Source organism: Ambystoma mexicanum, chromosome 13, assembly GCF_040938575.1.
Source record: "Ambystoma mexicanum isolate Mex_15411 chromosome 13, UKY_AmexF1_1, whole genome shotgun sequence".
NCBI classification, from domain to species: domain Eukaryota; kingdom Metazoa; phylum Chordata; class Amphibia; order Caudata; family Ambystomatidae; genus Ambystoma; species Ambystoma mexicanum.
Window position 1 is genome coordinate 651,558,993 of NC_090938.1, and position 27,687 is coordinate 651,586,679.

The window sequence follows — 27,687 nt, forward strand, 5'->3', positions numbered from 1 at the left end:
TGAACTTTGGGGCACAATGCTCCATACATCTTAAGTATGTATTTTTAAATTAAGTGTTTCATCTCTGTGGACCTGTAGTGCTGCAACTAATACTTACCTTCCTTCACAGGGGTTTGTTATGTATTTTGCCCTACTCTAGTTATTGTATATATGCATCTTTTATTTACTCGTGTGATAATATTTAGTAGTCATATTTCATAGTGTTATGAGGCAATAAATAAGTATTGTTATAACTGTTTGTCTAAGTGTGTTCCTTGACTTTTCACTGGGTTTACTCATGGAGGACCCCTTACAGGTTCACCATTTCGAGACTTAGCCTGGCCTACTGGCCTTGGGCTCCCAGAGTTGTCCCCATCACTAAACTCGGTTAACCTTCCATGAATCTGTCCACCAGGCGAGAGTTTGCAGAAACTGTTCAAACAGGGGTTACACCCTCGATAACCCCCAATTGCTGGTACTGCTTGAACAAAAGCACATCTTCAATGATTTTTCCTGCCTGATCCTTTGAGAAGTAACAAGAGAAGAGGGGTGCCATTACGGACTTCTGCTCCATCATACGAGAAACATGTTTGGAGACCCAATCATCGCACGCAGTTTAAGATTAAGATAGCCTGGATTTTTCTCAGGGCTCCAGGGGATTCTGTATGGCAAGGGCAAGTGATGCACATCCCCTTGCATTTCTGTACTTACAAATAAGCTAAGCAGTGCACTGGAGATCAAGCCCCCTGTGCTGTTACTCTGTCCTGTGGTCCAGCACTGAAGACTGTCCCCCAGAAGGTCTACAGACTTAACAAAACTGAATTCATGCAGTGTTTATGGTTTCATCATAACAGGAAGGTTGCACTTGACAGGCTTCTGTCAAGAATGGATGTTGATGAAGAGCTGAGCTGTAGGCAAGGGTGTTTCCTCCCTCACTGATGTTTGGTGGGGAGGGGGCAGTGGATGCAGAATGCTTGCTGCTGCTTCCCACCAATCCTCTAAGCAGGCAGTTTATGAACTCAGCTGCAGAATGTAGTATTCAAATAAAGTAGCATGCCGTAGAAACAGGCTCGAGTCATCGAAGTGAAGATCAAGTTGAAAGTGTAGTCACAGAGTTCTCAGTTGTAGCTTACAATCGGGTCTCATCATGGGATCAGGGTACCGTTGCAGGAGCACCCAGCAGACATTCAATCACTCAGCTCTCAGGATAAACTGACACTCGTGGTACAGACATACCTACAACATGCCCAGTATTCCAAGCTGCATCCTACTCGGGTATGCATTCCTACAGGTTACACCATCGTGTTTGCACAGAGATTGATACTTAAGCAGCAGATGTTTGGGATGGCCAACTAAGCACCTCACAGAACTTGTGGTAGCAAATCAGTTGATGGCCCTTCAAATGCAGAGGTTATGGGGGCAGGGGTGGGAATATACACACAAACGCGAATACAAGTGGTTCTTCGCAGATGATTACCAGAGGACCTGGATGCAGAGGAGCGAGAATGGCAAAGGAAGGAGTGGTGGTGCACCCAATCCTCTCAAGGTGCACAGGGTTTTTAGAATGGGTTTGTGACTGTAGTGCATATTATCACTGTATGCAGAAGGGGTGCTGGCAGACCATGACAAACCACATAGCCTCTCCCCTTCTGACATGTGAATGAACAGTCTGGCCTCTGATAAAACAATGGTTAGGTTACCCAGGGGAAAAGCAACGTCATTCAAACCTTGATACCCATGGATCAAGGGATCAGGAAGGACCCTCGTTTATTAGAGTGCAAAATTGAAGTCCCTTGTTTAAGCTGTTGGCTTTTCTAAAAAATCCTGTTACGCACCCAGTTACAGCCTCATGATCAGTAACCATAAATCCAAACTCAGTTCAACGTGCCCTTCTCTTCAGTAAACTTATTATGGCGTGACCAGTTAGGGCGTGCCATTTACTCTACCCCAGAAAACGTGAGTTTGGATATTCCATATGAATATGAAAAAGATTTGCAGGCCTAATTAGAATAATCACCAAAGGGGGAAGAATTGACTTCAGAGCGAGTTCATTATAATCCATCAAAGCCTCTACCATGAAAACGCCAAAAATCTCTGAAACTAGTAGCAGAGAAAGGGATAACGATAGGTAGAGCCTCTGTTGCAACAATGTATTACTGTCCCAACTACTATCCCATGTAACACTTCAATATTACAGATGAAGAAACCCAGGTAGGGACACGTATAGACATTTACAAGACATAAGAACCGTAAATTCATTGTCTACCTACATGTTCGGTGGTCCCAAATCCAGCAACAATACTTTGTTTTTCGCACGCAGCAACGCATTTTATTTTTGAATTATAGTCTGCTGTTTTTTTATCGCCATGCAACCTGACAGTCACTATTTATTAGCTTTTACTCATTTGGGTTACCAATATACGTGAACTAGGCTTCCACAGGGGTACAGTGAGAACCCAACATAATTGAAGACTTGAGCAATGTCACACAAAGTGCCAACAAGTCATTTAATGTCACTTCTGCAGATCAGAAGATTGAAAGGGACATAGCATGATCTGAATGAACAGCTGAAAGCAATCCTGGATGGAGGCGCTTGGGGTACCAGCTGCATTGTAGCGCTGGCAAACCTGTGGAAATTCTCCAGCCTGAAGTACAACATCAAGACAGCAAAGAAACCCCTATGCGCCAGTTAATGGAGTTTGGGCTTCTTTTTATCCGAACATGACCTGGTAGTCTGGACTAGCCAGGGACGGCGTCGGGCCCTTTCAAATGCAAAGTGTCTCGAGCCTCAGTGGGGCCCCCAGCAACTGCCCCCATATTGCCAGTCAGCAGTCTTCTAACACAGCAATATATTGCTTTATAAATCACGTTCGGAAGCTTACAGTGTTCACTTTGCAGCACTCGCCTGACAAGCTGCGTTTGCTGGAACCCTAGAACCATCACTTCCGTTGGGGAAAACAGAAGCGTTGTCGCCTCGTTGCCTTTCAACACTAGTTCCTGCACGTCAGCCACTTGCTTACAAAGAGGGGGTCATAGCTATGCAGTGTGCATTCAGTGTTTCAACTTTCTGCTGGCTTGCCGTCTTGTGATAATTGGCAGCCATTAACCTCATCTTTATCTCCATTATAATGTTATAATGTATGCCCCACACAGGGCGCCTCGGAGTGCTTTCCGCTCTACGCAATGGCGCCCTCCCCGCCCCCAACCATCAGGTTGAAATGGGCCCCCACACATTGAGCCAGGTCGGGGGCTAGCTGCAGATGGGATTGGATAAAGCAACATGATGTGTGGGAAATCCAAATCTCCAAAAGACCCAGTGTTGCTATGTCATAAATGTTCCCAAGTAAAGCAAGACATGCGGCTAGGCCTCGGAAATGATCAACTCAAGCAAAGAGAGCCATAGCCAGTGCACGAATAAGCTGCATCATGGCCTCATAATTACTGTCGGATGACTAATCTGTTTACAAAGCCAAGTGAAAGGTTGGTGGTTGAATGGAACCAGGCTGCTTAACACAAACAGCTGCATCCTCCCTCCCGCAGGATTGACATGCAATGTTAACTTGTAACACAGACAACCTTAAAATCTACTGGCCCACAGAGTTGAAAATCCAAATAAAACTAATATTGTTTTGATCATTTGCTAGAATTGCTGATGTAGGTACTGACAAATTCAAGATATAAAAAAGGAACTGGATGTTTTACAAGTGGCATTTGAAATTAAGAAAAATGCTTTCAAACTGGCACATATTTATTTTTGCATTTGTAGAGGTGCGCTTAACCGAAGGGAATCTAATTGCTGGCTACAGGACATAGATCTTGGTTGGAGTACTCAAGGTTGATGGCAACAGATGGGGCATCGAGACAAAGAACCAGGTTATAAGATGTTTTCTGAAAGTCCCGTATGACGGCTCAGAGCGCACTGAAAGGAATTCCAGTGCTTGGCTGCAGTGACTGGGAAGCTGGAGTCACCTGCTCTAATGTGCTTGAACCTGGGAATGAGGAGGCCGTGGCAATAAGCCGAGCGAATGAGCCTCGTTGAGTTTGCTTTTTCGAGTCTTTGTTGATGGGTATGGTGGGGCAGTGTTGGTGATGCATCGGCGGGTGATGGAGAGGGATTTGAATATGATGCGTTCACGAATCAAGGCCTGTGCACCTTTATTCTGACAGTTGAGATATGATCCTGTTTGGGAAGACCAAGAGCAGCACGGAGGACATTGTTTTGAATGATTTGCAGTTTGTTGATTTTCCGCTCGGAGCTGCCTGTGAAAAGAGTGTTGCAGTAGTCTAGAGCCTATGAACGATCATGCGATAGTGAGGCAGCTGTTGGCGGAGAGGAAAGGTCTACTAGCGTTGACGAGTTCGCAGTGTGGGCAGCGGAGAATGGCTTTGACATAACGAGTTAGGTCTAGGGTGGTGTTGAGGTAGACCCGCTAGTGTTTTCACTGCAGGCTATACCATAATTGAAAGGCCGTCTATCATAAAGGAGTGGTACGCTGGGTCTAGTTTGTTGAGTAGAGTTTGTGGGCCGACAAGTACGATTTCCGTTTTTCTATCGTTCAGACAGAGCAGGTAGGAGACCATCCAAGTGTAAATGATCTCATAGACCGAGTTGAGTGTGGTAGAATCATGGGTGCAGTCTCCTGTGAATGGGGTAGGAGGATTTGTGTCTCATCAGTGTAGTTCATGTATGCAATTCCAAGGGCGTCCAGGAGATCGAAGAGAGGTTTTGTGTAAATATTGTATAGTGTGGGGGACACGCATTAGGCTTGCAGTACGCCGCAAGTGACTTTTGATGGGGGGGGGCTAAAGATTCTTTGGCGAAGATTGGGTGGTTTGGTCTGCGAGGAAGGAGATAAACCCGTTGGTTGCTTCTGGGGAGAAGTTGGCAGCACTAGTCTGATGCTGGCAAAGGATTGTGTGGTCAACAATAGGTCTAGAAGAAGCAAGAGCCAGCTTGACTGCATCCTTGATGTTGTCTAGTTGATTTTTCAGATCTAGTACAGCGGATTCAGTTGCATGTCCTGGGCGGAAACCAGACTGGCGGATGCCAAGGATATGGTTAAGCTGTAGGTAGTTTTGGAACTGGAGGTAGGTCTTTAAGATGAAAGGGACAGTGGTGATAGGGCCATAGTTGGTGGGGATAGTGAGGTGCAGTGAAGGTTTCTTGAGAAGGGGTAGGAAGTAGGATCCATTGTTCCTTAAGGCTAGTGGGGACGGAACAGTAGGCGAAGGAGGTGTTGATGACGGCAGTTAGGATAGGGGGTGGGGGCCTTCCTGCAGTCCTCAACAGCTGTGGCTGGGCGGACGTCAGCTTTGCAACGGGAAGGTTTGTGGCTTTTGGCGAGGGCCACTTGATTCAGATACAGGGAGGAATTGAAAAGGTGGTGATACGGGCAGTGTGGCAGGTTGTAGGACAGAGTGGTCATGTTGTGAATAGTCACTTGTTTTCTCCTGTATGGTGGAACTTTTGCCCATGAGGGCATCTTGTATCTTGATGCACCAGGCTGCGTCCTTGGTGATGGGTGAGGGGGGTAGTTGGGGATTCAAGTTCAGCAGGATTACGAGGAGCTCACGCATGTTTCGCTTTGCATTCGAAATTCTGGTTCTGTATGTCCCGAGTGACGGCTTTAGCGTTGTGTATGGCCTGCTTGTACTCGAGCCGTGGTAGAGAGGTGAGTTTTGTTGGCATCAGAGCGCACTTTCCACCATTTGGCCTCAGCGGCACGTTTCTTCAAGCGGATGGCTTGAAGGTCAGAGGTAAACCATTAGTTATGTGCAAAGGGTTTAGCCTTGCGCTGAACGAGTGGAGGAGTGTATTAACTGTGTGAGCAATAATTTCATTATAGTGTCCACAAGGATGGCGGGGTTGGTGTAAGAGGATTTATTAATTTATTGTTTGCTTGTTAGGCGATCATATACAGGAAATGCATTCTGTTTCAAAGCATCCACAGGGCAGCAGGGAGGGAACATGGGATAGCAGTATAATAAATACAAAGACTACAGAGGGTGAAGGGACAGCAAAACCTACTATGCCTTGTGAGTATTCAGAACGTGCAAGTGCAGGAAGGAAGAGGGCAGTGGAGAAGGTGTTGTGGTGTCTGTGCTAGAGGGTGAGCCAGCCACAGATGAATTGCAAGGTATGGTAAGTGCTATGCTGCCAGGGTCCGCGTTCAGACGAAAGTGTGAATTTCCAGTGCTGAGGGGGGTGCCAAGGCAAGGGCTGAGGAAGACATATGTTGGGGAGATTTTGTGTGAATGGTCAGAGGCCCAGAGAATGCATAAGGGTCCAGGACATCAATCACAGCAACTGTGGCATTAGCAGAGGAAGGAAGAAGGGAAGGAGGAGGAAAAGAGGAGAGTCTTGAAGTGCTTTCGGAACTTCATAAGGCCCTGCTCAAGACGCAAAGGGAGGGGGAGGCTGTTCCAGAGGAGGGATCCAGCGGAGGCAAGCAAGTGGCCTCCTGCTCACTGTTTAGCAAAACGCATTACACACAGAGCTGGTGCCAAACGAGCGTAGAGGTCTAGAAGGAGACTATTTGGTAAGAGAGATTTTGCAGATAGTGTGGTCCCCAGCCTCAGACAGCCATGTGTATGATGCAGAGGGATTTGAATTTGATCTGTGCAGCAACTGGGGGCCAGTGGAGGCTTTATAGGGCAGGAGAGATGCGGTCCCTGGGCTTAAGGCCAAGGATAAGTCTTGCAGCTATGATCTGATTAGCAGAAGGGGTTGCAGAGTGGAAGAAGGTAGAGTGAGGAGGAGGCTGTTGCAACAATCAGGCCTAGAGAGAACCAGGGCGGAAGGATAAAGAGGAGTCAAAGATGACTCCAAGGTTTCTGGCTTCAGAAGAAGGAGCACTGGGAGAGCCCAGGGTGGGAGGCCAGTGAGAAGGGAAGAAGGAGGGAGCAGGGGGTCCCAATAGGAAGGATTTCAGTTTTACTGGCATTGAGGGAGAGAAGAGCACCAAGCCTGGATGGCAGACAGGCAGTCAGGGATGAAGGAAAGTGCAAGTGAGTCAGCAGGAAGTCTGAAAGAGTACAGTGCTGTCTGCATAACACTGGAAGTTGGCGAGAAGGAGATTAGGTGTGCCAGCTGATCAAGGTAGATGTTAAAGAACCAGGGGAGAGGATAGATCCCTGGAGGACACCACAGGTGGAGAAGGAAGTAGGAGAGGAAAAGGTGCCAAGGATGACATGGGAAGAGCGGTCAGTTAGGAAAAAGGGCAGCCATTCCAGTACCCGTTCCGAGATACCAAGTGTATCGTGGAACCTTTGTATGAGGATGAAATGGTTGACCATGTCAAAGGCAGAGAGATCATTTAGAATGAGGACAGCTGGGGAGTTGGAGTCCAGGGATGTGAGCAGTTCCACACAGGTGTTCTCAGAAGAGCAGTTTCCGTGCCTCTCGATGCTCGGAATCCAGATTGAAGATTGTGGAGACCACCAACGAGTTCAGTGTGCGAGTTGAGTTGGGGCAAGGCCAGCTTCTCCAGCAGTTTCCCCAAAAAGGGGGTGATTGAAATACGGTAGTTGGATGGACAGGTAGGGTCTGCTGAAGGCTTTTTCAATAGTGGGCGCGCAAGGGAGTGCTTGAGAGAGAAGGGGAAAGAGCCAGTGGCGAAAGAGTGGTTTCAGAAATCAGCAAGTGCAGGGGCAAGAGAGGCAATGTTGTCCTTAAAAGTTCTGGACGAGCAGAGGGGAACCTCTTTAGACGAAGCCTTCATAGAGCGGACACCTCTGGTAACTTCTTCAGGTGTGACAGGGGTAGAGGAGGCGGAAGGAGGGGGAATGGGTAAGGGGGTGTGGTATGGGTTAGGTGGATGAGTTTTGTTGGCAAAGTGTGCGGCCAGTGCATTGCATAGGGCCTTTGGAGGAAGAGACTGCAAAAGGGTTGGCTAGCCCCCAGCAGATTTGGAAACGTTCAGCCTTGTTATTGGATGCACCGATACCCGTGCCTGAATGTGGGCCCTTTTCTTGGCACAGATTGCGGGTCTGTATTGCCTTTGGGGCAGACGGCAGGCCAGTTTGTCAGAGGGTGAATCTGAGGTTTGCCAGGTGTTACACTTAGAGGCAAGTTTCAGGTGGATCCTCATGACTGGGGCAAGGGTGTCTAGGGTATTGGTGATTGCTGAATGAAGATTGCCAAGAGCAGAGTGTGAGGTAGGGGGGTAAGGGAGCATGAAAGTTGAGGCAGCGGCTGACTCGTTTCGTCGGGAAAATGTTCGAGGATGGCAGGGATTTTGTGGGTGTGGTAGGAGGGCCGAAAGGACCCAGGTGGGAGGAGGGGAAAGCATGGTCTGACAGGGCGGGAGGGATGACCAGAGGGGGAGAGAGCGAGAGGACGGAGTGGATGATGGCGTCCAGGGTGTGTCCAGCAGAGTGGGTTGGACCGGAAGGGAGGATGGATAGGGATGCGCAGAGGTCAATGAACAGAGTGGATGCAGAAGCAGAGGCGGCCAACTGAATGTTGTAATCACCAAAGGAGGTTGGAAGTAGATGAAAGTAAGGAGAAGCAGAAATCAGCCCATTCAGAGAGAAACAGGCTGGTAGCGCTTGGAGGCCGGTAGATGGTAGCAATGCTCAGAGTGGAAAAGGGAGAGATGACCAACTTGCAGACCAGGCTCTCGAAGGGAGTATAGAGTTGGCTGGGTACAATGGAAGAAAGAACCCACTTAGGATAGATTAAGGCGACCCCACCGCCAGCACAGTGAGGTCGAGATTTGGAAATGACCTTGAAGCCGACAGGGAGGAGGGAGTCAAAAGCATTGACTGAGCTGGCATTGAACAAGTCTCAGTGAGAGCCAGAAAGACGAGGTCAGTGTCTTCAAGAAGGAGTCAGATGTCAGCAGAGTGTTTGTTGGCAAAGCGGGCGTTAAAGAGTTGCCAGGTGGAGGCAGTCTCTGCCTTTGAAGGTTTTCTGAGGAGGAGTACAGGGGCATGGTACTCCGGTCAGGGTAGGAGGGACAGTGAGAGCAGTGAGGGGAGAGGAAGTAGAAGGAAGGAAGTTAATGAGGTATGGATCCGGTCAAAAAGTAGGAGGTTGGGTTGAGGACCCTGAACCAGGATAGTGCCGGTGTGGTTTACATTAAGGATGCAGCGGAAGGATAAGAAGCCAGCCAAGAGGACTTCCCAATTGATCCCACCGTTAATGGGAGGAAGTGAAATGGGAGAGAGTAGAGATGAGAAGTCCAAAGATCTGGAGAGGGGACAGAGAAGAGGATGTCTGTAAAGACCTCTCTGAAGGTAGTGCTGACAAAAGTGTCTGCGATGGGAAGGCAGGGGTTTGCACGCAAGATGTCTTTTTATGCTTCTTCATTGCTGACTTAGTGAGAGAGGGGGGATAGGAGATAGAGAAGCAATTAGAGAAGATAGGAGAGATGGTGAGGGACATTGGAGTGATGGAAGGAAGTTGAAAGGAGAAGGGTGACTGTGCTGCACAGGTCTGATCTAATCTCACAGGTGGCCTAGCAGTAGCAAAGAACACAATGCAATGAAGTTAGAATGCAGGATGTAAAAACACACAGCTAAAAGCGAATTTCCATGAAAGGCCACAAATGCAGTGAATCAGGATGTAAATACACACAGCCAAAAACGATTGATTTTGAGCAGAGCACACACTAGAGAGAGGAGAGAAGATAAAGGAGAAGAGGAGAAGCAAAGCGAGATGTACAAAGATATAGATCAGACTGCTAGAGGAGGAGGCAAACTTCAACCATCACTCACTGAATGCATAAATGTTTGTAGGGATGCTGAGGCCAGAGTTCATGGGAGAGCAGGATGTACCCAGCAGGCAGCAGCATAGTTTGTGGAGGAGAACGCGCGGGGGCCCTCCCCGGCACGGCTCATACATGGTCTTAGCTGTGGGCCATTGAAGGAGGGGCCAGCTTTCGCCTGCCAGTGCCTCTCAATAGCTGTTAGTAGAAGGAGGCAGCTACCATGCAAACAAAGGCTCCAGGGCCATGTGCGGGGCATCCATCTTGGAGAAGCTGTGGAAATACAAAGGATGATGCTAAGCTGGTCGATTTTTAAATAAACCCCAAGGAAGGTTTATACCTTCAGAAATTGCCTCAAATCGAAAGCACCATCCCTATGGCCAGTAACACATCCTCTGAAGTAATTTAGAGCGTGATGCACGCTCGGCCCAAAAAAATGCAAGAATTGCTAAATTTTTTCCCAAAGCTAGCCACTAGATCCCACAGGGCCTACCTTCTCCAAATTCTGCTGCTTTGCGCTGCAGCTACCGATGCCCCAGGTTTTGGTGAAGTCAGCCTGCTCCGATGAAGGGGAAAGAGAAAGACAGAGCTCCCGAGCCTAGCTGTAGTGTAGCCATGGGGGATGGCGATGTTTCAGGCCGGTCCGGCTGCGGCATGTAGCCAAGTTTCCGAGATGGCAAGGAAGTCTAGGTTATGATGAGATCATATATGTCTGGGGCATGTGCCAGGATGGATCATGCATGAAGCCACATTTCAGTGGTGGTTGGGGTGAGACAGTTGAGTCAGTGCTGAAGTGGTCAATGCATGCTGTAGGGTAGCTTGGAGATGGTTTGGTAGTAGATAAGGAGGGACAGGATGGCTTAGTGTCACGGTCGTGGACGTTGGGTGCTATGGTGAGCGAGCACAATCAAATGTTTCTAGAAATCAGTGATTTGGGGGAGCTAGGTGGAGAAGGGGTGACGGTGCACGAGGCGAGCACATCTGGCAGGGCGTAGGCAAAGTTAATGGGTTGTCTTGAGTTTCAAGGGGCCAGGTTGGCATGGCGGTGGTGTAGGTTCCTAAGTGTGGTTAGTTGTAGATAGGGGTACCAAAGGTGGGAGAAATCTAAGGAGGATATCAGTCTGAAAGCGCAACAATCTGGGCAGAAAACATGCGGCTGGAGGAAGGGTGGTGTTATTAGAAGCATACCCTGAACTCTGGCGAGGTGTAGGGCCAACCTGGCCGAGACAGGCTGCAGGGGCCTTGTTTATTGGCCTTCGATCATAGAACAGTAGTCTGCACTTTAGAAATGTGGGTGACTTGGCACAGTATCTCTTTTGATCAAACAGATGCATATATACATTGTAATGATAGTCACCGTAATTGTCTTCTGCTGGTATAGCTGCTGAAAGAACATCTACTTGCACATACTGAAAGAATCAACCAATGTTTTTAGAGCACATTAATATCACAATCATTGTAGGAGGATCAGAATGGCCAAGAATTAGAGTATGTTGTTAGAATATGAATATCCAATATCTATGACGTACATTACGCATAAACAAGCAACACTGACAGGCTCTCAACCTCGAGAAATGCTCTGCACAGGCTGGGAGAGTACATACAAGCTAATTTAGGAGCATTTAGTGATAAATTCTATCAAATGTAATACAAAATAAATGGAGACATACAATATGGGAGAAATTGAGCTTGTATGCACAAAACGGATGGGTTGGGGGGGTGGGGGGGGCTGTTGAAAACTACAGTATTTTACATTCTCAAATGAGCACTGATGGTATAGCCGTATCGAGCACAGCACAACCACAGTCATAGGAATCACTTGGAGGCCAGTCACTGGACTATAGCTTGTTCTGTATGATGATGCGGCCCGTCACAAGCAGAACTATGTCACATGGGTAGACAGAGCTGAAATGCGCAGGAATAAATAATGTGGTACACCCACTCATATTTTACCTCGTAGACTACCATCCAAACCCTGGTTTACGGACCTCCTGAAGGATGCCCATCTCAAACTCTGACGGGCTGAACGTAAATGGCAGAGAACATATGATCCTGCCCAAAAAATACAATACAAAGCCTGCTCTGTAACTTACTCTGCTAACATCAAAGCAGCAAAAGCCCTATACTACAATGCTAAAATTGAGTCCTCTTTATATCAGCCCAGGGCCCTTTTTTCAGCAGTTAAGGCTCTTGCCTCATCAGAGAAATTGATTCCTAATTGTCACTCCTACCCAAGAGCTATGTGATGCTTTGTCACAATATTTTATCATGAAGATTGACACGATTCGACAAAACATCTCTACGATAGTGACTGCGGTTCCATCCACCGCAAATAACTCCTCTTACCCTGTTACTTCTATTCATTCTGTTACAGAGAGCTGGTCAACTTTTCCTAGATTCTCGGAAGACACCGTTTTGGCGGCTATTCAAAAAATGTAATCCTGCTCCCCTTTTGATACCATACCTTTACGGGTTATGAAAGACATCGCCCCGGACCTCCTGTCAGAGATTACGGCGGCCATTAATGACTCATGCCAGTCTAGGTTGGTTCCGCAAGAAATGAAGGCAGCCAGGGTTATCCCCCTCTTGAAGAAGCCATTGCTGGGCACAACAGTTCCATCTAACTTCTGCCCCATCTCACTCCTGCCTCTCTTATCTAAACTTCTAGAGTCACTGGTGTCACCTCTGCTTTCTACGTTTCTTGAATCTGCCAATCTTATGGATCCTGCTCAGTCTGGTTTTCGACCAGCTAGGGGCACTGAGAGCATACTGGTCACTGTCGTCCAGGATGACATGGTAGACTGGTGCATGCAGGTTAAGTGGGAGCTCTGATTCTGTTAGATCTCTCAGCAGCTTTCAACACGGTCGACCACTCCATTCTGCTATCCCGCCTTGCCCAACTAGGCATATCGGGACAAGTACTAGCCTGGTTCACGTCATTCCTGCCGGATCGTACACAGATCCTCTGTATGCCACCCTTTCTCTCTGCCCCTTGTCACCTCAGATGTGGAGTGCCACAAGGCTCCTCCCTATCTCCAATCTTATTTAACATCTATATTTGGGCCCTTGTAGGTTTGATCCGCTCATTCGGCATCAGATGCTACTTGTACGCCGACGATACTCAGATCCTGATTGGATTAGATCTCGATCAGGCTGAGGTGTTGTTGTGCCTGCAGGAGAGTCTGGCGGCCGTGGGAGAGTGGATGAACTGCAATTGGCTCAAACTGATCGGAGACAAACCAGAGGTGATGGTGGTGGGCTGTCTTCCTAATCCCATGCTTTGGGTGTTCGCCTTCTGGCCCTTGTCTCTGGGCCCCCTTCCTGTGCCGGTCAACAGAGTAAATTATCTGGGGGTGATCCTTTCAGTCTCACTATCTATGAACAAACAGGTCACTGCGGTTTGTCAGGCTGGCCACCTCCGGCTGAACATTCTAAACAAGGTGCTGCCCACGATTCCTACCCCACTGCGTCCCCCAGTAGTGGCAGCCATGGTGATATTGCGGCTAGATTACTGCAACTACCTGTATCTGGCTCAACCAAAGGGTTTGATTCAACGGTTGCAAAGATTGTAGAATCTAGCGGCACATGTGCCAACTGGCATGCCTTTTGGAGCACACATTTCTCCCACACATCAAACCCGTCATTGGTTCCCGGTGACCCAGCGTGTCAATTTTAAGGCACTGTGCATAGTTCATCGCGCCCTCCATGATCAGGGTGCTTAATACCTCCAAGCTAAATTCACCCGTTACCATCCTAGCCATAACCTTCGGTCTGCTTAAGCTGGATCAATTGGTGGTTCCGATGTACAAACAGGCACGGATTGGTGGCTGGGCGTTTTCTGTAGCCGCTGCAGCTCTATGGACCGACCTCCCGCTATTCATGAAGAAAACATCCAATGATTTAGCCTTTAGGAGCGGCGCTGTGACCTGCTGCTGTCTCCCTCCCGTAGCGCCAAGATACCCTCGGGTGACCGTGCACTCTAGAAGTACTATGAACAAAACATATTTTAGCTCAGGACTGTGCAAGTAAATACATTTTTAAGAATTCAGAATTGGCCAACTTGTGGCCCTCAGATGTTTTTGTCAATTTCTCCAATGATCCCTCACCATGAGTGCTAGGGTTGATGGGAGTTAAAGGCAAATGCATCAGGAGGGCCACGTGTTGAAGGGTCTGGATTTAGAGGGTCACTGGCTTAGAGAACAGTTAAGAACATCTGCAAATACTGTAGGGCAGAGTACACTTAACCGTATTCCCGAGACTTAAGCCGGGAACAAGTTTCATTGTGCTCCCAAACATTTATCGTAATGTTAAGGTGTTTCCTTTTACTGACTCCATATATTCTCTTCCAACAATTTCCACCGTTCATCGCTAGTCTACCATTTATGTATATTTTTTTGTTTTGACCGTGAACATAGTTTCTTTGTAGTGCTCTAAGTGGAAGGGGGTACCGCATGCAGAAGTGTGGTCTGCTTCTTCAAAGGCTTTAAACATCCAAGAAACAGTTGAGATAGGGTGGGAAGGAGAAATGTAGCACACAGAAAAATGTTTTTGTGTTATGCATTATATAATAGTGCTTATTGTGGCTTTAAATAAATCTTAAGTACAGATACGATTTAAAAAAAAAAAGGTTACATATAAAAGATTTAAACATAAGATTTGTAATACAATCGAATATTGCATTTTATTCAGGGTCTTACATTGTTAAAGCAAAGCACAGGTAAAAACAAATTTAAAAAACAGCCATCTGGTAGCTACTTAATATTCTGAATCAAAATCTGTTTTTTAAAACCATTGTCTAACAAATTTGCCAAAATAATGTTGGCATTTGAAACCTTTCCTAGCATTGGTCACTTCCAGCGTATTAAAGCCTAAAAATTCCCTCCTCTTATTTATATTAGAAAAACAACGTATGCATTCCTGGTTACGCTATATACCAGAAGTGCACTTAAGAAGTCCACCAACATCTTTGCAAAGAGGTGTATAATATTTCCTAGTCAATCGTACACTTCACTTTTGCATTTGCCCAGTTTTGGGAGGGGTAGAGTTGTGTGGACTAGCCTTGCGTCACAACTAGATAAAATTGTGAAGAAAAGACCGTCAAATGTAGACAGAATTGTGAAGATTAGCTTTTTGTCATATGTAGATAGAATTGTGAAGATCACCCTTGCATCACATCAAGATAGAACTGCTCCCCTCCAACATACCTCTCAAATACTATACACGCCTTTGGGCTAGCCAAACTACAAACACAACCCAACACACAACACTTGCACACAACAAACTACCAAGGCATTGGGCCTTAACCCTACAGAAACACCAAGCCAATGCGCATAACCACAACCTTAAACACCAGCCAATCTACACATAAAACACTCAGACACACACAACATAACTAACTTTCACAGACAACAAAGAACCCAAGCACTGTACTTCACCCTTATGGATACAACAAGCCACTGCGCACAATCAAAGCCAGCTGAAAGCCAACACACAGCCACCAGTTTCTCCTGGCGCTGGACCTATCCTGGCCCTCTACCCTCACTAACCCCCCGCGCCCGTCCTGTCCTTATTCTTGCAGAGCCACACGAGCGCCGGCAAACTGCCTCTTTGGAGGGAACGATACAAGTCAACATAACATTTGAGGCCTAGCTAATTAGTACTGCATGACCAGACGAGTGTGCCTACTATTGATACCAACAGCTATTTGCATATTTATGCAACTGCATGTACAAGTGTGCAGTTTTGTAAAATCGCACTGTTCACCATTTCCAAGGTGTCCAGTCATATTTGCAGACTGCATTAGCATCCTAGATTAGCTGCTGCCCACTGTAAGAATGATTTGCTGTTGTTCAATTGTTGCCCTGCTATATTTCTCTCTAACACTGCAGAGATTTGTTGTAGTTGAATGTTTTGACCTACAATAAGTGTTGCCCCACTAGGCCAACAGAAGGATTTGCCTCAACGCCAACTCTTCTTCATGCCCAAAAACTATATGCACCCAGGCAAGCATCCCACTCGCTAACAGCAGTTTAAAATCTCCATATACAAACATCAAACTGAACTCTGCCACTCCAGAACCAACATATATGCCACCACCCCAGCCAACGCACCCTTTCACCACGGGCATGAAAGTCTCCCATCAAGATACAAATGCCTTATGCCCTCAAGACAGACCACCTTGAAACTGACCAAACAGTATCCAGGCCCTTCAGAACTGCACGTATCAACATACAACAAATGTACATAACAGTTTCCACTCTCCCCACTAACCCAACATGAGGTTTCCTTTCAGATACAACAGAGCCTTAAGACCAGTTGTGGGAGTTATAAATCCCAGTAACATAACAGAAGCACAGTCACCAGAATGATGGATTTCGTGCAGTACTATTCTGAGAGGCTACTTTCTTGGCCTGGAAGGTGGCTATTCCGTGGCCATTTCTCACAAGATGTTTATGCTATGCCAGGGGTCTGCAACCTTCGGGCCACCAAATGCTTTGGACTACAAATCTCATCAACACTAGTTCACGTAGACAATGGTGATGGATCATGGAAGTCCTAAACATCTGGAGAGATGCAGGTTGAAGACCCCTGCACTATGCCAAGCCAATCCTAACCCCAAGCCCAACCCGTCATTTGCTTCCAATAAGTAAGTAGAAAGCAAGCTCACATGTATAGAACAGGCTCATAATTCAAACATAAAATAGGGAGCAAAATAAATTCTACCATCAAAAAAGTAGTTGACGGACGCAATGCCAACACCTGCTTCCACCTAAACAGCCAAACATATGTAGGCTTCAGATCAGTGTCACAAGTAGGAGGCCTAATATTACTACCACCTGATGTGAAGAGGAACTTTACAGTAAATGCATATTTTTATTCACTGTAGGTTAATTACTAAACCTTTTATCAAAAACGGAATAAACAAAAAAGGAAAAAAAATAATCAAGGTTTTAAATCCCCATTTCTTATTCATAGCCCCGTGCGTTGTCTCAAAAGTGATGTATTCATCATTAATGACCTCTTTCAAGATTCCTTCACGTCCTTAGCAAAAACTTCCTTCAAGAATTTTACCAGCGCAAAAGTGCTGGAAAAAATTTGCCTCGTTGAAGGAACAGGCATGCATATTTTATTTTATTTTCCATGAACTACCAGATGCAAAGATGCTAATAAGTATGGATTACAACAAAATACAGTTTTTAAAAAGTAAATACATTTTACTTGACAAAAAAAATCCCATTGGGAATTGCTCGTTTTTTTCCTCAAACATGATTTTACTCACAACTTTAAAAAAGCAGGTAGTAAAATAATTCACTTCTAAATCTGATCTGCAGCCAGTGCACCTCCGCCCCATCAATCATAACTATCTTGCCATTCCACACACTCATGTGTTTATCTATATACTGTTCCTGAGGGATGTAGGCCTTTACTTCACCCTACATTCACTTATGCAAGATAAGTGAAGGTATGGAAAAGTAATCGTGGCAATCATTTTCCCTAGCATTCACTTCATTACTGATAGAGACCACTGCCCCCCTTATCCACCGCATATTTTTAACCCCTACCAACCCTTGACCCCAACCGTAAGCGAACCTTGATGGCATCCATCACCACCTTCACAATGTGAAGATGTAGCCGAAGTAAAAGCCTGAAGAAGTAAATGCATGGCAAAATAAATGTCTGGCAAAGTGAAAGTAGACGAGGCAAGTGCTGACAAAAATGTGTGGGCTAAGTAGGGGCAGGGGACTATCGTGCCTGAATAGGGCAAACGATTCTTTTCAAGGCACTGCTGCCTCCCATCATTACCCTGTAAACCGAGAATGTTTCCCAGAATATTGCACCGATTTCGTATCCCTGGCATTATGCAATGACAAGTTCAATCAGTAGCCTGGGAACATCCGGAAATGTGCGCGAGCTCCAAGCCACAATTGTGCAGCCATAGACGAAAGCCCAAGCACAAGAGGCCCTTTTCCGCGAAATCCCCCATCTGGGTCCCTGTCTAACCAGCCTGGAAATCCCCTTGCTCGCTCTACGGCGTACGGCGTTTCCTCAGCACTCCAGGCTGGCAGGAAACGAGTTCACAGGTGCCACCTATTCCAATGTATAGTTTGCATTCTAACAGTACTCACAGTGGGTGCATCCTGTGCCCCTCAATTACATCGCCTAGAGCAGGGGTCTGCAACTTAGGAATAGACAGATGTTCAGGACTACAAGTGCCATGAAACAGCATCATGGACTATGCTGAACGAGGCCCATAGCAGTTGTATACAAAAACAACTAGAGGGCCGAAGCTTGCAGACGTCTGGCCTAGAGTGCCAATGAGATGAAAGCAAGAACTAATGCTATAGAGTCCGCCCTATACATAAGGGGTGTAACGGCCACTTTTTCTCCCTTAAAATAAATACTCCCAACAAATGAAAGTAGGGAGTAAAAATACTCCCAACAAAAATAATCTTGTACCTCTGCTTTCACCCTCACAGCTCCATGGATATTTTTGGACCAGTAGTGCACGTAATACCACAGGAAAGAACTGATATTTTAACTGACCGATTGGAAGAAGTAAACATTTATTTTTGAATGTGCATGAATAACTAGATGCAAAGAAATAATACTACAAAAACATTTCTGTTTTTCAGTTAAAACATTTTTACTTGCTTATAAAATACTCTCATTGGGGAAGTGGACTTACATTTTTTATCCTCGAAAAAATCAATTTACTCCAAACTTTAAAAAAATAGAGTAAAATACTCTCACTTCCACATCTTCTCTGGAGCACTGTATAGAGTACGACTTTCACCCCATTCTAAACACACAAGTAATTATAGGTTTACGTGAACTATGTGGCAGTGCTCTGGGCCATAATTTAGGCCATAGTTAATGATGCATTACAGGGTTTGAAATTAAGAATGATCAGCAGTTAAAACCAGCTCCTGGGTGTATGGCACCACCCAATAGGCAGGCGCTACTGCCGGAGGAGTGAGTACACAGCAAATCCAACTTCTAAAGGAGGGGCAAAACTTTCACACATTACATAGAATCCTTTATATTTAAACACGTGTACTAGAGCTGTCCTGGTTTTTATTTATTAACAGTCTCAAATACCCAAAGTTAATGTCATATATACACGTTTGTAAGGGCCAATACATTGTAGCTCTTAGTTTCAAGCTAATCAGGCTCCCCAAAGCTAGAAAAAAGAACCAGAAGTCCCAGCAATTTACAACACAAAGTTTAAGTTTCATGGGGAATAGTGCACAGATATATTGGGTTGCAGTCGTAAGTTCCTTTCGCACATACAGGGTTTACAATCAGTTTTAGTTTGATGCATTATGAATTGTAACAGTGTAGGACCTTGCAGTGGCTAGCGAAGTTTATGGGTGAAATACTCAGTGTTAAGAACTTATTGACAGAACCGGCTAAGTAAAGCTAGATTACTTTTTGCAATTCAACGAAAACTAGTTAAACAGTCTCACTGGATGGGCAAGGAACAATTTTTGCAAATCAAATATGACATCCTTTGCTCAGGCAAAGTCCTTGCTCTGGAACCTCTACGGTGAACCCAAACCCAAAAAAGCTTTTATGGGACTTCAGCGATAGGCTCGACAAATCCCCATCCCTAAACTAACGCCCTCGACATGTACACACAAACAGGGATGATAGAGTTTCAAGCCAGGGCACTTGATGAACAGCAGCCAAGTAAACATGCTGAACTCCAGCAGAACTATCAAGGATCCGACAAGCCGAAACATGTGACACTGGGATGGATATCAGTTACCCAGTGTGAGCAAGAACTTCCCCCAGCAGACTGACCGAAGGGTGATGCAAACCCGCCACAGAAATAGAAACTATCCTCGACAACCCAAAAAATTACAGCTCCTGACTGCCTTAGAAGAAGGTCTGCCCAGAAATGCATATACAAGTCAGTGCTTTTACCCCTTCATCTCAGCCCAATCTATTTGCACTGTATATGCAAGAGAGGACAGGTGCAGTAGGCGGGAGGGGAGGGAGAAGGCTCAGGAGAAAACATGCACACTTACCGCTTTAGTCAGGTCCCCATTGCTGGGAGGTGCGACTGCTCCTTGATCTTCAGATTCCTCCCCATAGCCTTGCTCTGATGAGTTGTTGTCCCTCACCGCCGATTCAAGGCTACTGACCTCCTGCAGCCCCACAGCACTGTCTATTGAGATGACTGGGTTGGGTTGAGAGCTGGACACAGAGCTCTCCGGCTCCCTGTGGACCAGCCACGCATCCACCTCTGCGCTGGGGACCTGCAGCCGGTCCAGGGCCCTCACCTGGCCGAGGAGACGGCGGGTGGTGAAAAAGTCATCCAGGTCCACACTCTTGGGGTGGACATCATAGCCCTGCAAGGTGTTGCGTAGGTTGTGGAATTGAGTCTGCGTGTATGCTGAGCTGGGGCCCAGGATGATCTCTCGCAGGTGGGGAAGCCGCGGGTTCAAGTAGTTGTCCACGTCCACACGCACACCAATCAGACTAAGTAGGATGGTAAACTGGATGAGACCTTCTGTGAAGTACTTCTTCAGAGACAGCATTTCTAAGGAAGCCCAATCCAAGGAAAAGCCAAAAAAAAAAAAAGAAAAAACACTAGAATAACCTGAAAGTCGAAGAACAACTTGGTCGCCAACAAGAAGCTCTGAGGCACTTTGGAAAACCAAAAGGAAGCTGCAGAGGGGCGCGCAGAAAAGGCCGAAAATATGGAAAGGTTTCTAGTTCTTAGAAACCTTGCCAATCGTGTATGTGTTCCTGCCCTTTGATCCTAGAGTTAACGTGTGATAAAACAGTGTCCTTTTTATCCTGGCTCTGGGCTCCTGCGGTCTAAGGGCCCCCTCTCTGTTGCTGGGGAGATGTGCGAGCTCAGCTGCCCTGGTTTCAAGTTCCTTCGTTCGTCGATCTCGGTCTCTGGAGGGAGGAGGGCTCGTGCGCTCCGCTGTTCTGGAGTTAGATGCTGTGTTCCTGCTCGGGGCAGTGAAGCTATTTCAGAGGGCGCACTTCTCCACACGTGATTCGCCCAGTGTCTCAAAGTTCATTCCAGTAACTTCCGCCAACACTTTCAATACCCTCCGTTGTAAAAGCAGCAGCCCCGTTGGAGAATACTCCTCCCCTGGCTGTGTTTAGCCTATAGTAAAAATAATAATAAAACAACAAAGGGGTGAATAACAAGAACACCGAACCAACTAATCAAACGTTCGCTTGTCACCCAAGTGCGCGTTAAAACTCAACTATCACGTAAAAAATATCTACGCAAGCACTTTAAGTAGGGTCACCAAAATCAATGTGATTCTTTGGTAACACGTTAGCATCCGGCGAGATATAACCCTGAATCTGACAATGGCCTCGCCCGCGTGCACATCTAAGCGCCGCCAGCGTAAGCCGTACAACACAAGGAACTGGAAACACTGCTGGCGTGCCTCTCTCCCCTCCCCCGCACGACAGCGCGCAGCCTCCACAATAGCAACAGTAACTGCGTCCAACAATACAGTGTAGCTCTATTGGTACATTTTCGCCACATCGTACATCTAAGCACACTTTGGGCAGCTAACAGACGGAACTGCCCCCGTTATCCACAAAACACGCATTAAACTAAAATGATGATTACAACAAAGGTAGCAGGCGCCCCTCTCTCGGAAGAACAAGGCATGATAACCTGTTCAGTGGTTGTTACCCACATTGAGAGTTAACAGCCATCTGCTTTTTGCTCACTGTACCTTTTACAGATGGGAAATAGCATTTGCATATCAGTCTTTGTCCCGCCCACATGGGCAGTCCAGCACCGAAATGCTATGGCAATTCCTCTCTGAACAAGAGAGTGGTGCCTGCTGCCTTTGTTGAATACAATGACGATTACTTAGAAAATAGGCAATTCCTCAAACAAACAGTATCATGGCAGCACCACGTACGATGGGAACTGGGCTAAAGGCATGACATGCTCCCCCAGTACTGGCCCTAGAAACGAAACTTGGAATCACAAACACTCCCCGTGAACTGTAAGAAAGGCTATGAACCCTTGTAGTGATTGGTTGAATGTCATCTTGTCCCCCTGACAAACCACGTGCACTGATAGAAAGTTGATGGAAGAAATAGGAGTACTCGAATGTTCTGAATGTCAGTTGGGCCTAAGCTGTAATAGATTAGGATCACCAGTGCCTCCACTCACTCTCTCGTGTATACACTGCAAGAGAAACTGGAACCTGTAAATAAAGTAACCTCGACATTTTCAAGAAGTGGCTTGCAGCAGGTCTGTGACTGTTCATCAATTATAACGGCCCGTTGCAACATACTTCATGTAAACAAAGCCGTCACGCATCCAAATGCGTTTCTTTCATCTCTCCACTTTGAGTCGCACTAGCAAGCTTATTCACCCACACCTCAAAGCCCTGTACCCTCAAACCCATGTTTGATGAAAAAAAATGAAAAAAAGCTTGATTGAATGATTTGCGAATCCAAAATCATTGAAAGATTTAACATGTGTATGTGCCCAACATAGAACACTGGTTATTTAAAAAGAGAATGGACATCGTTAAGCAGAATAGTTTTCATACTGCAGGACTGATCTATCTGAGCATCTTAATTCACATAGGCGCTAAATACAAGGCCACGATATTTCCCACTAAGGAACACCACGCATTTCCTCTTTGTTCTAACCTCTAGCAAAGAGAAGGACTGCTTAGAGTACCTTGCTGCATTGATGTTCAAGAAGTTTGACAAAGCAAGAGCTCACACACGCACTTCCACATCATTACACCTTAGCTGTAGAAATCCATGCTTTCAGGTGCTAGGATAGGAAAAAACGTGCAATTGTCATCAGTGGTAGAGCCAGTTTAAACATTTTGGGGCGCTAGATGACGGTTTAACGGGTCCATTAAACCATTGGGTTGTCTACCCTTCCTCTGAGCCCATAAGACTGAATAGCTATGCGTTACGTTGGCACGTTAGATGCACCTTTCATCCAAATTCAGAGGATATTTAGATTCACAAAGCTAATCATGGAGGCGTGAGAAATCTGAAAGCAGAGCCAAGCAGTAAATAAACTCTTTGGCTTCATCAGAGCGTGTTTCATAACTATTGTAGGGATAGGCGTTGGTTCCGTCAATGTGCGTTTGCTGCAAATACTGCCACTTTAACGTAAATATTCTGCTTTCCGAGGTGGGGAAATTTGACAGGCTCTTGCTTTCCTTCCTTTCCTATTGGCATAACTGGACTGAGCTTCACAACAGAGTACAATCATAGGCTTGCTTTGCCACTGGTTTCAGTACAGTCCTTAGAACAGTTCCCAATTGGTGTGTATTAAGTGCCAAAATGATTACTGAAGACAGAATTGCCACGAAAGCGTATTACACAAACACACGCACAAATCCTCCACAAATGCGTAAGGATGGAAGGTTAGCAGCCCCAGAGAACATTTAAAGTTGGGGAACCGAGACAGCACTTTCCCAGGAAAAATACTGTATCCTCTGTAACAATACAAACAGGTGGGAATTTGAAATTCACTGCATGCAATACCGCAGTTAGTATTTTTAAAAATTACTCTGTGCTTAAGAGTAACGCTACCTATAATTTACACCTTTTTTAACTAAACCTAAAGGACAAAAGGAAATTACTCCTTTGCTCGGTAAGTCAAACGAAGTTGTGCCGCAATCCCTTCACTTGCAGGGAAAAAAGATAGGGGATCCATGGAAGGGATGAAAACCTCGGGCAATCTCATCTCTTGCGAGTAGGGAGGACAATATCTGCTTCCATTGTATGCAAATTCTGGAAAGCGACCAATACCTGGCGTTGGTTAATCAGCACGTTGGAGCCAAAAGTATAATTACTATGGACACCCCAGGAGTACTACATGCAGTGTACTACATGCAGTACTCATGTGGAAAATACCTTTGAACCTGTAAGAATGCCCTTAGCCAGTGACTGTCACGCTGCAGTGCTGGCCTGCCTAGTGTCCTCGTTATAAAATGGAGAATGGAACTTTTCACAATTGAAAATATAATCAATTCTACCATTTGGGGAAGTTCAGCATTTAAAAAGTTTGGGACACTTAACCTCTGAACGTATCATCATTTAAACCATCCAACAGTTTCAAAGTCTCCCCCACAGACCATAACACGGTCCCCATAGACTGGAAGCCCTGAAATTGTTTTTAGCTTTACAACCACCACCAAGGTTATTTACAACAACCACCTACAGCGGCCCATTTCTCAGCAGAAGCAACAGCATGAATCTAATCCTTCCTTAACAATAGATTCATGAGAGTTTTCACAGCTTCGGCAACAGCCAATCCCATCCCCATATCTTGCAGAGCCCCAGAATCGCCCACCATGTATAATGTGTTCACTAAACCATTGTTTGATGATCTGGACTATCTGCATGTCGCCTACACCAATTATGCAGATGACACCCAGATCCTCATACCTCTGACAGGCGATTACGACAAAGACCTAGCTCTCATTGACAAAATCTACCTCATCATTCAGGCCTGGATGGCCACAGGGCCTGTGCCTGAATTATTAGAAGACTGAGCTACTCCTCTTAGCCACAACCATCAATCTGAAAAAAAATTATCAATCAATCCCTCTCCTTCAACATTGATGGGAATGACATTAAGGTGGCTTAAGAGGTAAAAACATTGGGTTTTCACTTAGACTCCTCCTTGAGTCTGCGCAAACAGATCAGTGCAACAGCCTCCGCGACAGCATACACCTGCAAACTTATACACACCTGCAAACCCTTCCTCTCCACAAAAAGATGCACCACACTGGCCAGAGCACTAGTACTGTCAACAATAGACTACTGCAATGCACTGTACCTTGGTGCCAGTAAATATATCACCAATAAACTCCAGATCCTGCAGAACAATGCACCCAGAACTGTCCTGGGTATTCCCAGTAGGCAACACATCTCAGTGACTAGCGGTGACAACAATTGGCTCTCCATTATGTAGAGAATACAACTCAAAACAGTTTCCCTGACCTACAAATATCTCAATAATGCAGCCCCTCTATAGCCCACTAAAAAATTCTCCAAAAACAACCCCATCCGACCTAACAGGTCGGCTAACTCTGGTTGCCTAAGAATTCCCAGGTACAAATTTAAAAAAGCAGGTGGCAGCAGTTTCCCTGTCATGGCTGCTCAACTCTGGAACTCCCTACCCACCAACTTAAGAGCTGACCAGTTTTTCTATAAATTCAGGAAAGACACTAAACTCTGGCTCATCTCCAAAAACACACCACAGTAGACCCCTGCTTGCTATCCCTTCTTGTAACGTGTATCATCACACCATCCCTTGTCAACTACATGCCACCCTCCATTCTTGTTTTTCTTTCTGCCATCTTGTTATCCTACTCCTCCTTTCCTGACACCTTTATCATTTATCCCTACACTGTATACCCTTGCTTTGTATCTAAGAAACTATTTATGCTGACAATGTAGAATGTTTTTTTTTTTAAATATGAAGTTGTTTACTACTGTATTGCCTTTTTGTGTAACTAAGAAAAATGCATATCCTTGTAATGTGCCCAGATGCCCCCGGGTTTGGAGCGCAATATAAATAAACAGCTCCTAGACACATCCGTTCCACATTAACCTGTGTTATATCCTTTTTCGTCCCTGGAAAAACATGCTTTCTGTCCCCTCTTGCTCAAATTCACACTTTGTACAATACAGATTTAGACTTCACTGTTCAGCCTCTGGTTCCTCCTTAGCTGCCTCTAACTTTCAATCCCATCTACATGCAGAGCTCCTACCAACGCACATAATCAGTGTCCTCAGCCACGTCCCTTCTATTCTCAGATTGCATACAGACTATCCCTACCCTACTCAACTTGCTTCAGGAACATCTCATCTCAGAAAACCCTTCAGCCAAGACGGCCATCTTACTCAGCAACCCTACCCTTTTATCCAAACCATTTTCTAAAGCCCGATCAGTCACACAACCTGATCCTCTTAGATAAACCCACAACTGCCCCACCTCAGTTTCTGCCCCTCATTACTTCACCTCCACCGTACTCCCCGTTTTCTTCATATACAAGTCTTACCACTTCAGCATCTTCCACCTTCTGACTCCAATCATTTAATACACCACCCGAGAATATCAGACCTCACAATCCAGGCCCTCCTATTACATCACCATATTATCCTAGCTCATAGCACAACCCTCCCCATTCCTGTACATTAACCCCTCCCACGCTACTTCGCAGCTCACTTCACTGCACGTTTCCACCTTCAGAGCTCACCCATCGCTACCCTACTGTATCCATAAACTAACCAAGTCCATCCGTAGACTCATGCTACCTAAAAACTCAACCTAAATATTCTGAATAAGCAACTGAAAGGAAAGCCCATTGCTGGGTAATCGTCTCTGGGTAGTCTTTATCTCTGGAAAGCCCGATACTTTCCTTATCAGCCATACCCATCATATTTCAAGTTGTACACATTGGCTAATCCCCTATAACGCTAACGAACCATCGCTGCATACTGTAGTTCGGATCCCTAACACCTATTGGACGCCTCATCCATAGCCCAGCATGCCTACGTAATTCACCTTCCCATATCGAGTGCCTCTCGTATTACCAGGCCTTGCTCATATAGTCCACCTTCACGTATATCAATACGTGCAGTCCATTCTCCCCTATAGCCTAGCCATACCTACAAAGTTTACATCTTACTTTGGCAACCCACTCTACAACTATTCCCTTAGTTCCAAGCCAATCTTCCGATACAGCACCCGTCCAGTTTCCCCAACATAATCTTGCCCTGTAGTACCCTGCTCCACTCTGAAACCACCCTTTCCCCGAAGCTCTACATTTCCCCTAGAACTAGACCATTTTAAACCACTCGTCCGCATGAAGCACCCTTTTTCCACAGCTCGGCTTTCCCTTCATTGATCGCCTTCTCGAATAGCATCCCTCCCACCGTGCTGATGGATTACCCTCCAACATGGCAACGCTACTGCATAATGCAACCTTCTTCCCTATACAGATCACAGCACAGCCGGGTCTCGCCCACATAGTTCACCTCAAATGGCCAACCTCGCCTTAATAGTTCACCTTCCGATAAAAAAAAAACACCCCTGGCCTGTGTACGTAGTTAAGATCTACTAGCAGCCCCGTATTACATTGCCCTCACACTATACCTTAGAATTCTCGCAAAAGCCCACTTCTGATCCAGAGCCCACCCTTCACGATAGCTCCACCCTCTAATACTGTTCCTTCTTCCTTTCTCCTTGCAGCCCATCACACCCTCTTCTCCTTAAGCGCCGCCCCTCTGCCTCTGAGCTCCTCATGGCGCCCCCATACGTACTCCTATCGATGCCTTTCACACCCACTTAAAATCCGAATCTCTATGCCCTAGTCCCAGTGACCCCATTATTTGCCTTTCACCTCATCCTCACCCTTTCTCCTACACAGTTGGATCCGCTCTCTTCAGCCGCTGCCGGCCGGCCCGCCCCGGGTTCCCTTCTGTCAGTGAGAGAAACGGCCCTAGATACGCGTTTCCATCACCTGACCTACACGTTCATCACGCTGAGCAACAAACGCCCTACGTGCACGGCTCCCCGTACGTCATGCTGCGTCCCTCGCAGTCTACGCCCTACTGCCTCGATCATTCTATGGGTGGGAAGAGGTGGTGGCTAGTTCCCATCCAAGAACCATAGCAACGGCCCGCCTACTCTTCTTCACGTGACTTCTACGTCATCAGTGTGATTTGCCCGGCGTAAAGAAGCGTTATGGAGCATCAGTGGGCGGGAAAGCTCTGGCTGCCGGTGGAAGTGCAACCGGACTTTGCGTGCTTTAGGTTGGAGCTGGAACTCGGGAGGCTCTGGCTGCAAGAGGAGCAGGAATTATGGGAAGGCTTTGTACGCTGGTGCAAGTGCAACTGGAATCTGCGTGCCCTTGGCTTGCAGCGGTTGGGTGGACGTTTTCTTCGGGATACCGGAACGTTTCTGCAAGACCCCTGATGGAGCGTCTGACGAACCCTCATCGTCATTTTTCTGAGC

General features: G+C 46.3%; 1 protein-coding gene across 3 annotated transcripts in view; it reads right to left on the bottom strand.

Annotated features, from left to right (window-relative positions):
• NFE2L1 (NFE2 like bZIP transcription factor 1) overlaps positions 1 to 27,237 on the bottom strand; it is a 235,132-nt gene extending 207,895 nt beyond the window's left edge. Inside the window, exons 1-2 of one of the 3 annotated variants that reach the window (XM_069634629.1) lie at positions 27,085 to 27,237; positions 19,721 to 20,817 (exon numbers count right to left, since the gene is read on the bottom strand). In XM_069634629.1, coding sequence (XP_069490730.1) covers positions 19,721 to 20,233 — 513 coding nt within the window. In that variant the 5' untranslated portion in view covers positions 20,234 to 20,817; positions 27,085 to 27,237. Of the gene's footprint in view, positions 1 to 19,720; positions 20,818 to 26,826; positions 26,919 to 27,073 lie in introns of those variants that run through there. The other 2 variants (XM_069634631.1, XM_069634630.1) reach the window with 2 other exon arrangements.
• Positions 27,238 to 27,687: the final 450 nt, after the last annotated feature.